The 12,141-nt window shown below is 55.7% G+C and overlaps 1 protein-coding gene across 1 annotated transcript; it reads left to right on the top strand.

Annotated features, from left to right (window-relative positions):
• The first annotated feature begins 681 nt into the window (after positions 1–681).
• SLC32A1 (solute carrier family 32 member 1) lies at positions 682–5,597 on the top strand. Its single transcript, XM_027070081.2, has 2 exons — positions 682–1,357; positions 3,530–5,597. Exons 1-2 carry the CDS (start codon positions 965–967, stop codon positions 4,715–4,717), a joined length of 1,581 nt encoding a protein of 526 aa, XP_026925882.1. The 5' UTR covers positions 682–964; the 3' UTR covers positions 4,718–5,597.
• Positions 5,598–12,141: the final 6,544 nt, after the last annotated feature.

Here is a 12,141-nt window from a genome sequence, read left to right as displayed (position 1 = left end):
GGCGGTTGGAGAGCGGCTGGTGGCGACCGAGCCGCAGAATCGCTTCCATCGCGGCGTCCCTGGACGGGTTGAGACAGCCCGGTGACCGAGGCCCGGCTGAGCATTCTTGAAACTGGACCAGGACGGACACTGTCTGCCTCCGAAGGGGGCTTGCGGCCAGGTTTCAGTGTGAGTAATTGGTACAGATAGACGCCCAGACGGCCGGCGCCGCCCGAGACAGGTAACTGCCCCGCTGCCTTTCTGGACGTCTAGACTGGTCCTTGGCCAGAAGCTCTGGGGCCGAAAGCCTCCCAGGCTCTGGAGGGGGTAGTCGCCGCCGCGGGACCGCTAGAATCAGCAGGCTCCGGTCCCCTCCCTCCTTGCGGCGGCGAGGTGGGAAGGGCTAGGATCCGAGCTTAGCACCTCCCCCAGAAATGCAGCACTCCAGCCCCCCCACCGTGCCCTCCGAGCCCCCTCCCCGGTGCGCTCCCTGTCGGTGCCCTCCCGCGGGCGCCCTTCTCCGTTCTCCCGAGTCCCTTCGCGACCCTGTTTCTTCTCGCTGCCCTCCTCCCCGCGCACCCCCTGCCTCCGGGTGTTTCCCCTTCCCCAGCGCCCGCCCCCCGCCTGATTCCGAGGGGCGGGAGCGCATTGGGCTGCGCACGGGTGGGGGCGCCGCGCCAGCCTCGCGTAGCTGCTCTGACGCCGCCGCCGCCGCCGCCGCCCTCCGCAGCCCAGCGCGCGCCCCGCGGCAGCTCCGCAGTGCACTCGCCGCCGCCGCTCCGCCAGCCCCGCCGCCCGCCCGCGGGGTGGGCTTCGAGCGAGCCTCAAACGCCAGCCGAAGGGGTCATGAGCCAGAGCGCCCTGGGACGCCGCGGGGAAAGCGAGCGAAGATAGCGGCCTCGCGCCCCCCTGGCCCTCGCCGCCTTGCCGCGCGTCCCCCGCGCCCCCAGCCCCTTGTGTCCTTTCCACGGACCCCGCCGCAGCCATGGCCACCCTTTTACGCAGCAAGCTGTCCAACGTGGCCACAACAGTGTCCAACAAGTCCCAGGCCAAGGTGAGCGGCATGTTCGCCAGGATGGGTTTTCAGGCGGCCACCGACGAGGAGGCGGTGGGTTTTGCTCACTGCGACGACCTCGACTTTGAGCACCGTCAGGGCCTGCAGATGGACATCCTGAAAACCGAGGGCGAGCCCTGCGGGGACGAGGGCGCCGAGCCGCCCGTCGAGGGAGACATCCATTACCAGCGCGGCGGAGGCGCGCCCCTGCCGCCCTCGGGCTCCAAGGACCAGGCTCTGGGGGCCGGTGGCGAGTTCGGGGGCCACGACAAACCCAAGATCACGGCGTGGGAGGCGGGCTGGAACGTGACCAACGCTATCCAGGTGAGCGCGGGATTCCCTGCTCTGCCTGCCCCCACCCTCCACCTCCTTTAGCTCAGAGAACCAGGCCCTACCCCCAGCTGAGTCCCCGGGCGATCTCGGCCGAGAGACCCCCCTCCCCTCCTCAGGACGTCGCCTTCCCCCTTCCCTCCCAGCCCTGCCGGGGGGATCTACAACCCTACAAGCGGCGGCTCCCGCCCAGATCCGCGCTCCCTCCAGCGGCGCTAGCCGCTGGACAGCCGGGCTGCTGTTTGGTCCGAGGCACTTGCCCTGAGACCCTGCAAAAGGGAGGGAAACAGGAGGAGGGGGATCGGGGAGTGGTGAGGGAGAAGGAAAATCAGGATTGGAGGGAACGGTGTCTCCCGGGACTCCGGAATGGATTCACAGCTGCATGTTGGGGAGGAAAAGAGAAGGGGGAACTGCTGAGCTGGGAGTCTCCTGCTCTGACACCGGCACCGACACACAGGCTCACATCCCCCCTCCCGCACGAACAAACTCCCCGCACAGGTGCGCACGACATGCGTCTATATATAGACCACGGGGTTATCCTCAAACGCACCTTCACACGCCCCCACACAAGCACATACCCGGACATACCAAGCACACACACGAACCTATTTGAACATTCACAGGCACACAAGCGCAGACTCCTGCAAACAGGATTCAGCCCACTTTCTCAAGTGCAGCCCTACTGGGGACATACAGGTGTACCCAAACATAAGCACACATATTATGTGCCCACACAAGCACAAATGGCCCGTGGTACCTCAGTGCTTCTGCGCACAGACTCACCCCTTTCGCCCGAAATTCCGGCTACACCGCAAAGAGGCGACCAGCTTCTCCGCCTGTGACCCTGGAGAAGCCGCCCCTGGATGCTCTGAACTGCCTCTACCCTCCAGGCCGGCCACCCCTTCAGGCTACTCGCAACGCCCCACTCCCCACCAGGAGGCGCCGGACTCTTCTGGGACCGGGTTTGGAATGCGCACAACGACCCCCGGAACTGGCGGAGGCGGGCAGGCCGCGGCACGCGGAGCGGAGGAGGCCTCAGCCCTAGGTGCCCCCGGGCCCTGTAGCTTGGTCCCCCTCGCGTCCCCGGAGCGCACGGTCGTTGGGACGCACAACGTGGGCCTCCCGGGAGCGGGAGGGCCGCGGCGGGTTTGCTCGGGGACCCGGGCTGAGCAGGGCCCTGCGCACTAAGTGGTCGGGCCCGAGGCGCCTTCCGCTCCCGAGGCCTGCGAGACGGCCGTGCGGAACCGGGGGCAGGAGACCGCGACCGCCTCCTTGCCACCCCCGCCTTCTCCAGGGGCGTCTTTGAAGGCCCCGTTCCATAGGCCCAGAGGGAGGCCAGGGTGGGAGCCGGGAGGCCTGGAGGCCTCGGAAACCCTGGATTTCGTTAGCTTTTCTTCTCTTTGTGGATTCTAAACCTTCCTTCCACAGTCCGCCCGCCTGAGTCCACAGCTTGATTCCTGCTTGATGTAGCCTCTCAGTCACTGCTCGCGCTTCTCCTCCTCCCCCCCCCCCCCCCCCCCCCCCGGCCATTACCCTTCTGGCCTCTCCCCCCTAGAGCCTTCTGGCCACTCTCACATTTCCTCCGTTCTGGCCTCCCTCTGCTTCGCTCACCTGTAGCCCCTCTTCCGCCCTACCCCAGCTCTCTTCCCGGCCCCTGCTGTTATAACGCTCCCTTCTCCAATCGGCCTTAGGCCCTCGTTAGCTTCCCTGTACCCCATTGGAGCCGCACCTAAAATCCCTCACCCCCTCTTCCTAGTGGCTCAGGCCTAGCTCTCTACCTTTCTCGCCGCCCTTTTCTGGCCCTGACCCCTCCAGCCCCTTCTTATCTACTTCCAAAATATCTCCATATACCTTTTCCCTCCTTGTGGCTTGACCCCACGCTCAGCCTCCTCCCCACCTCCCGGCCCTTAGCGAACCTTTCCCTCTCAGTTCCGTCCTTGAACACCTCCCTCTCCATCTGACTCGACGCCCGGGCTTCCCCCGGTGAGGCCGCGGGACACCCCCATTGCAGCCGCCCGTTAACCTCCCTTCCCCGGGGCTGAAGCCCGGTTCTCACTCCGCGTAGCGCCCCCTCGCGGCCCCAGTTTTAGGCCACGCCTCTAGGCCCCCTCTGACGAGGCTGCTGCCGCTGAGCCCCGGCGTCTGGTTCCCTTTTCCGCTCCGCAGGGCATGTTCGTGCTGGGCCTGCCCTACGCCATCCTGCACGGCGGCTACCTAGGGTTGTTCCTCATCATCTTCGCCGCCGTGGTGTGCTGCTACACCGGCAAGATCCTCATCGCGTGCCTGTACGAGGAGAACGAGGACGGCGAGGTGGTGCGCGTGCGGGACTCGTACGTGGCCATCGCCAACGCGTGCTGCGCGCCGCGCTTCCCGACGCTGGGAGGCCGCGTGGTGAACGTGGCGCAGATCATCGAGCTGGTGATGACTTGCATCCTGTACGTGGTGGTCAGCGGCAACCTCATGTACAACAGCTTCCCGGGGCTGCCCGTGTCGCAGAAGTCCTGGGCCATTATCGCCACCGCCGTGCTGCTGCCCTGCGCCTTCCTTAAGAACCTCAAGGCGGTGTCCAAGTTCAGCCTGCTGTGCACTCTGGCCCACTTCGTCATCAACATCCTGGTTATCGCCTACTGCCTGTCACGGGCACGCGACTGGGCCTGGGAGAAGGTCAAGTTCTACATCGACGTCAAGAAGTTTCCCATCTCCATTGGCATCATCGTGTTCAGCTACACGTCCCAGATCTTCCTGCCTTCGCTGGAGGGCAACATGCAGCAGCCCAGCGAGTTCCACTGCATGATGAACTGGACTCACATCGCCGCCTGCGTGCTCAAGGGCCTCTTCGCGCTGGTCGCCTACCTCACCTGGGCCGACGAGACCAAGGAGGTCATCACGGATAACCTGCCCGGTTCCATCCGTGCCGTGGTCAACATCTTCCTGGTGGCCAAGGCGCTGTTGTCTTACCCGCTGCCCTTCTTCGCTGCTGTGGAGGTGCTGGAGAAGTCGCTCTTCCAGGAAGGCAGCCGCGCCTTCTTCCCGGCCTGCTACGGCGGCGACGGGCGCCTCAAATCGTGGGGCCTGACGCTGCGCTGTGCGCTGGTCGTCTTCACGCTGCTCATGGCCATCTACGTGCCGCACTTCGCGCTGCTCATGGGTCTCACCGGCAGTCTCACGGGCGCCGGCCTCTGCTTCCTGCTGCCCAGCCTCTTCCACCTGCGCCTGCTCTGGCGCAAGCTGCTGTGGCACCAAGTCTTCTTCGATGTCGCCATCTTCGTCATCGGTGGCATCTGCAGTGTGTCCGGCTTCGTGCACTCGCTTGAGGGCCTCATCGAGGCCTACCGAACCAACGCGGAGGACTAGGGCGGGAGGGCTCCCGCGCTCCCGCGCCCTTCCCGCCCTCCCCACCCTCCCCCACCAGCCCTGTGCGCCCTGCCGCCGCGCTTGGGAAGCCAAGCTTTAAACATCTCTGGTTCCTAGTTTCTGATTATTGGGGACGGGGGTGGGGTGGGGTGGGAGGGATAGGAATCCACAATCCATCGCGTCTGCGTTTCTGTTGTCCTTTCTTTCCCACAACACCCTAGTTTCTGGGGAGGCGGGGGGCGAATTTGTGGGCAGGGCTTTCTGTCCTTCCCGGAGGGCCCCCTACTCTTTGGTCCCTGTCACCGAGCGGGTGGGAAGGGAGGGAGAAGGGGCTCAGCTCGCAGGCGCAGAAACTTGACCTTGGGGGGACATTTCACAGCCATCCAGTGCTCGGAATCTGCAGCGTCCAGCCATTTCCAGCAAGAGCGCTTCCCATTCCAGAGACATTCCAACTCTGCAGAGGGAAAGGCTGGCCGGGAAATCCGTTTCGGGTGGGCGATTTCCTTCCACGAAGCGGGGAGGCGAGAAGCCAAGGCAGGGCCGGCTTGCCTGCCGGTTTTCAGGAATCCAAACTCATCTTGTGCAATTTATCAGGTCGTGGAACTGTTCTACTGTGCGTGTGGTGTGCTCGTGGTGAATAAGACGAAATGTATATCAGAAAAAAAAAATCTATCTCTAATTTAGAGTGCGGTACATTAATTATATCCGTAAATAAAGAAGAAACAAAGGTGTGCGGGCTTCTTGTCGGTTCTGCATTTTTGCGCCCGCGGGGATCCCAAAGCGTTGGAGCGCCGGAACGACTCTGGCCGGACCGGGTGAAGCAGGTGTGGATGGAAGAGCGCCTGTAGGAGAGCCTGGGGGGAGTGAGAAGGATGGTCTGCACTAAGAGGAGGCTCTCCAGGTGTTTGGGGGGAGGCAGGGGAAGGAGCCTGTGGGGCTTGCAGCAGTCTCAGTGTGGCCAGGGCCCTGCCGCCACCAAGATAAGATTTGTTCCGAATCCATCTGAGAGCATTCCAGAGACCCTCAACCTCCAATCCTGAAAGGAAAAAAAAGAAAAAAGACAATAAACAAAGGCATGCAGAAATTCACACTTGATTGTGGACTGTGAAGATACTATACAAAGGAAATCAGCCGCAGGTTGTGTATTTCCCAGGGCTCCCAGGGCCAGGGGCCAACCCGGCCTCCCAGGCATCTCTCACCCAAGAAATCCCCCCTCAAGTCCAAGCTGAGGTTTACACAGCCACAGCGAAGAGATCTAGCTGTTTAGAATCAACAGCCTGAGCTATTTGGATCCCAGTCTCCCCTCTCCTTGAGCGGCCTGTTGGATTTTTTTTTTTTTTTTTTTTTTAATTACCTAGAGGGTCCAGTCCTTTTTGTGTGTGTGCAGATCCAACTGCGGGGTGCCAGTCCTGGGCATGGTTGCCGAGGGTCACAGTCAGAATTAGCATACGGGATCCAGGAATGCAGGAAGGCTGGGCCATTCCTGGGGTCCTCTCTCACTTTGAGAGTAGCCTTGCGGGAGGGTTTTTTGTCACCGCCACCAAGGCAGAGAGGACTAGTTTGGAACGAATTCTCTTGGTGTGATCTCTGCACCAGAAAGCACTGGGAGATTGCCTAAGAACAATGTCCATCCTCCCTGCCCTCAGCGACGGCTGTGGAGGCCTGTATGCGCATGTGTAGGAGATATAAAGATCTGCGTGTGGGGTGGACGGAAGTCTTGTGAGAGCCTTGATGAATATGTGTGTGTGTGTGCGCGTGCGTGTGTGCAGAGCATTGGGTGGGCGTGCCTGTGGTAGAGGTGACCTCGCACCATCCTGATTCTGCAGCTATGGAGCAGAACAGGGATAAGATCTGCCCTCTGCTGCCCGGGGTTCTGACTATTTAAACGGGCTATTTGGGATGTCCGCTGTCTCCTAATCCCGCTTGTCACTATTGTCGCGCATTCAGGATCCAGAGCTGAGCAGAGGATCCTGTTTGCTAAGTTCTCTGATGTCTCTCAGTCCCGAAGCTGACCACCCCTCCCTTCCCTACCCGCCACTTCTCAGTGGGTCCACAGACCCTAGGGTGCACTCTGAGTCGCAGGGAGGTGTGCAGTCTTCAGAAAAAGCCCGGGCTGCTGCAGTGGATGGGAAGTGGGAGCCTCAGGCTGCACCAGCTCCATGTTTCCCGTCTTTAGAAGGACAAATGAGACAGCAGGCAGGTTCTGGACAGTGGCTGCCACCTCCGCGGACTTGCCTAGATCCACTCCCTTGCGTCCTGCTCCGGGCTTTGTGCTCGGCTTACAGGAGCCTGGGTTCCCCCCTCCCCCACAGCGAATCCGGAGGGTGAGGGTCAGGAGACCCAGCCTTCTAGGCGCCCCAGAAGAAACCCTGCACCCTCGTGGGTAGGACATCCATTCCAGACTCGCATTCAGGCAACTGGAAGAAATAGGGAGCCTGGGTAGCTGAGGCCCATCTCCAAACTCCTCCCGCCAACACCAAAGTGTGTGGGTAGAAGTTCAAAGGAAGCATTCCGATTTTGCTTCGGGTACGAGTCCGAGGGAGCGGATAGGCCCGGTCAGATTCATCAGGGGGTCGAACTGAAGAGGAGAGGCGGAATCCACCTCCGGGTCCCAGGGTGCCCATCATTTCCCAGCACGGATCCAGATAAGCGGTCCCTTCCGGCGGCAGCCTTGCAACGGTGTTATTGCCGTACCTGGCTCAAGGCTTGGGAACCAAGACACTTGTCCCCGGAGGAACCCAGGAGTCGCCGCCTGCTCCCCAGCGGTGTCCTCCCTCGCCCCCCAGCGGTGAGAGCGCAAGCTGCCGGCCCTCAAAGAAGGCTCTCCACCGTTAGATTTTGGGTAATCTCTTTCTGCATACCCCAGATTTCTAACTGCTTCTTCCCACCCTGCCATCCCCCGCCCTGCCCCATTGATAATCACTGCTTACCTCTAGTGCTTTATTTTCAGGTCCTTCATATTTCAAAAGTGGGCTTTTGATCGTTTTCCCCTCAAACAGAAGGAGGAGAAGGAGGCTATGTTGTCCAAGTGTTTCATTGAATGACATGTCCTGCCCCAGGGACTGATCTGTTCCCTTTATCCATTTGGATGGATGGAGGGAGCCAAATAGGCTCGTAGGGACCAGTCAGGAAGTTGAGAAGGATCCTCGCCTTTCTGTTGGTGGGGATGAAAGATCTCAAGGGCAAGGGCCAGAGAGAGGTTGCAGTCAAGGAGGGGGCAGATCAGCCAGAGGGCTTAGTCGTCACTGCCAGTGAAGGTGTGGTGGGAAACCCAGGCCTGGACGTGCAGGGATTCAGGAGGTGGAGCTGGTTTGACCCCAGAGAACCAACCTTGGGTGTTTTTCCCACGGCTTTTATTTATTTATTTTTCTTCCTCTTCAAAGAACACTTGAGAGCTTACAGAAAAGGTGGAAGAATTCTCCACTGACAGTGCATACGCCTGCCACCTAGACTGAACAATCGACAGTTTTACCGTGTTGGATTATCTACCCTATAGCTATCCATCTATCCAGGTAGCGATCCACCTTTTTAAAAAGTGTCCTTCCAAGTTGCAGCCGTCAGCGTATTTCCCTGTTATGGAAGCATGCAGGATCGGTACCAGTGACATTCAGATAGCACAGGACCAGTGGCAGTGCTTATCTCTGCTCAGCCATCCCGAGTCCAAAGCAAAAGCAAAATATCAGCGATAAGGATCCTGTCTTGATTTCACATTTTATTATTTTGTTCATGTTATTTTGAACATTATGGTGCAGGCTTAAATCTTGATATTGATTTATTATGTATTTGTGTGTGTGTGTGTGTGTGTGTGTGTGTGTGTGTGTGTGTGTTGGCTCCATGCCCAATGTGAGGCTTGAGCTCAAGACCCCGAGATTGAGGGTCACATGCTCTACTGACTAAGCCAGCCAGGTGCCCCTGAATTTTGATCTTTAAAATAGTGCATCAAGGGGTGCCTGGGTGGCTCAGTCGATTGAGCCTCCAATCCTTGATGTCGGCTCAGGTCATGATCTCGTGCTTTGTGAGATCGAGCCCTGCGTGGAACTTTGTGCTGACGGCATGGAGCCTGCTTGTGATTCTCTCTCTCCCACTGTCTCTTGTCCCTCACCAGCTCACCCATGCATGCGCTCTCTCTAAATAAATAAACATTAAAAAATTAAAAAAAAATCGTGCATCAAATATCTCATTGAATTTTTTTGCACCGTCTTAAACTTTGCTCTCTGAGCAAATGCTTCACTTGCCTCATGCTCATCCCAGTCCTAAGTGTGAGGTAGGGCTTGGGAGAGGAGTTCTACTTCCTTCCTAGAGGTTTGGAGTGAATCTGTTCAAGAGCCTGGCTATGACTCATCCCACAGTGATGCTGTGGGTACCATCTCTGCCAGTTGTGGGGTCGAAGAGGGGCCAGGAGGGGAGAGACCTCTAGCCACAAACGCCCAGCAGGGTGGTCCAGCAGCGTTAAGGGTCAAGCTCTGGAAGGGGATGGGGAGGGGAGGAGCTTTACACCTGCCAGCAGCTCCAAATAACACTCAGTGGGTGGGATGGAAACAGGGCATACAGATGCAATTGTTAAGATAAGGTCAGGATGGGCCCTTCATTCAATATGACTGGTGTCCTTACAAGAAGAGGAAAAGAGATACACACACAGGGAGAATTCCATGTGACAGTGGAGGCGGAGAGTGGAGTGATGGGTGTACAAGCCAAGGACTACAAGCGACACCCAAATATAAGATAAAGGCGTGGAACGAATTCTTCCTTAAAGCCGTCAGAAAGAGCATGGCTCTGTCCACACCTTCTTTGGGACTTCTGGCATCCAGAACTACGAGAGAATAAATTTCTTCTGTTTTCAGCCATTCCTAGTGGTACTTTATTATGCCGACCCTAGGAAATGAATACAGTAGGCTTCTGATCTATTTTCTTCTAGTCATTTCTACGGGCAAATAATTACCACCGTAGATTTTGTCTAGTGCTGTGTTGTACAACAGAGTAGCCACCAGCTACACGGGGCTATTTAAATGCAAATGTAGGGCGCCTGGGTGGCGCAGTCGGTTAAGTGTCCGACTTCAGCCAAGTCACAATCTTGCGGTCCCTGAGTTCGAGCCCCGCGTCGGGCTCTGGGCTGATGGCTCAGAGCCTGGAGCCTGTTTCCGATTCTGTGTCTCCCTCTCTCTCTGCCCCTCCCCCGTTCATGCTATGTCTCTCTCTCTCTGTCCCAAAAATAAATAAACGTTGAAAAAAAAATTTTTTTTAAATAAATGCAAATGTAAATTTAAATTAAATTAAATTAAAAATCAGCTCCTCTGTTGCACTACTCACTTGTGGCGCATGCATTAGACACTGCAGACTGTAGAACATTTCCATCATGGCAGAAAGTACTATTGGATAGCATTAGTCTAGTGTGTCCATTTTCTCCTGCAGTAATGCTGCGTGGCAACCCAGAATTTCAGTGGAGAACAAGCATTTTGTTGCTGTTCATGGATCCATGGGGCAGCCCAACTGTAGATTATGGGTCAACTTGGACTTGGCTCTAGGCTGCAGTTTGGGTTTGGGTCTGCTCCCTGCATTTTCCATCCTCTTCACACTCCGGGCATGTTCTTCTTATGACTAACAGCAGGAGTGCAAAGAGGGCAGTCTAAACCACAAAGCACACTTAAAGCCTCTGCTCAGATCACATTTGTTTAGCGCTGGCTGAAAGCAAGCCACGTGGCCAAGCCCAGTATCAATGTTTATAGCGAGAGGCCCTACAAAGTTACATGGCAGGTGGTATGGATTATAATCTTATTATATGGTAGTGGAGAACCAGACACGAGAATCCAGTCTACCTTACTTATACACAGTGCTTTTTTTTTTCCCTGAAAAAGTAATACATTCACATGGCTAAAAATGTTTTAAAGTATGCTGTGAACATTTTCCCCATACCTGACCCTCCCACCTTGGCTCCTCTCTTTATAAGTATACTCTTATATTAGTTTCTTGTCTATCTGTATGAAAATACAAGCAAATCCATATATATTTGTCCCCACCCTTTCTTCAAGGTAGTTTACTATACACTGTGCTGCTTTCACTTACTTCTTTTAAAAATAAATCTTGAAGTTTTTCCCATGTTAGTATACATAAATGCAGCTCTTTTTTTTTTAATTTTTTTTAACGTTTATTTATTTTTGAGACAGAGAGACAGAGCATGAACAGGGGAGGGGCAGAGAGAGAGGGAGACACAGGATCTGAAATGGGCTCCAGGCTCTGAGCTGTCAGCACAGAGCCTGACGTGGGGCTCGAACTCACGAACCGTGAGATCATGACCTGAGCCGAAGTCTGATGCTTAACCGACTGAGCCACCCAGTGCCCCATAAATGTAGCTCTTGAACTTACATTCACTTATATTTACTGTTCTCTGTGTTCTGCTTATCCCTGCTTTCTCAGTTTAATGACTGATGAGATACTTTCAGATACTTTCAGATGAGATAATGGGTTTGCTTTGGAAGGCAACACCCTTAATCTGACTTTGCCACTAGGCTGGGTCTCAGTTTGGCCTAGAAGAGTTCACAGAGATTTTGAGAAAAGTTTAAGGTTTCATCTCTTGCTGAAAATGTTACCATTAAAAAAATTTTTTTAATGTTTATTTATTTTTGAGAGAGAGAGCGAGAGAGCGAGAGAAAGGGGACAGAGGATCCAAAGTGGGCTCTGCACTGACAGCAGTGAGACCCATGCGGGGCTCAAATTCACAAACTGTGAGATTATACCTGAGCCGAATTTGGACACTCAACCAACTGAGCCACACCCAGGTGCCCCAAAACGTTACCATCTTTTATAACTAACTTGCTTTTTTCAATTTCTTTTTTTTTTAATGTTTGTTTATTTTTGAGACAGAGAGAGACATAGCATGAATGGGGGAGGGCCAGAGAGAGGGAGACACAAAACCCAAAGCAGGCTGCAGGCTCCGAGCAGTCAGCACAGAGCCCGATGCGGGGCTTGAACTCAGGACTGCGAGATCATGACCTGAGCCGAAGTCAGCCGCTCAACCGACTGAGCCACCCAGGCGCCCCTAACTTGCTTTTTTCTCTCAAAGTTGCAGGTTCCAGACCTGAAAGCGTACAGTCAAGGGATGTGCTTTTAAACGTTTTTATACCCCTAGCTGGGAGAAATGGGGCAGGGGAGAGCTTGCCCAATCCTTTTAGAGCTAAACTGGAAGGGAGGTGTCACATTATCTCCACTCCCACCCCCACTGGCCAGAATTTAGTCACAAAATCATACTAGATGAAATTTTGAGGGAGTTATACCACTAAAAGGAAGAGAGAATGTATATATTGAGAATCAATTAGTCCTTTTCTCAGTCTTTGAGGTCTCAGTGAGAGGGCTATGGGAGTTAGTAATAATAAATAATTGAATTATTTAATAATGAATCTCTTAAGAGTTCATATTGTATTACAAAAGCC

The sequence above is a fragment of the Acinonyx jubatus genome, chromosome A3 (genome assembly GCF_027475565.1).
Source record: "Acinonyx jubatus isolate Ajub_Pintada_27869175 chromosome A3, VMU_Ajub_asm_v1.0, whole genome shotgun sequence".
Taxonomy (NCBI): Eukaryota; Metazoa; Chordata; class Mammalia; order Carnivora; family Felidae; genus Acinonyx; species Acinonyx jubatus.
This window is presented reverse-complemented; position numbering and strand designations above follow the sequence as displayed.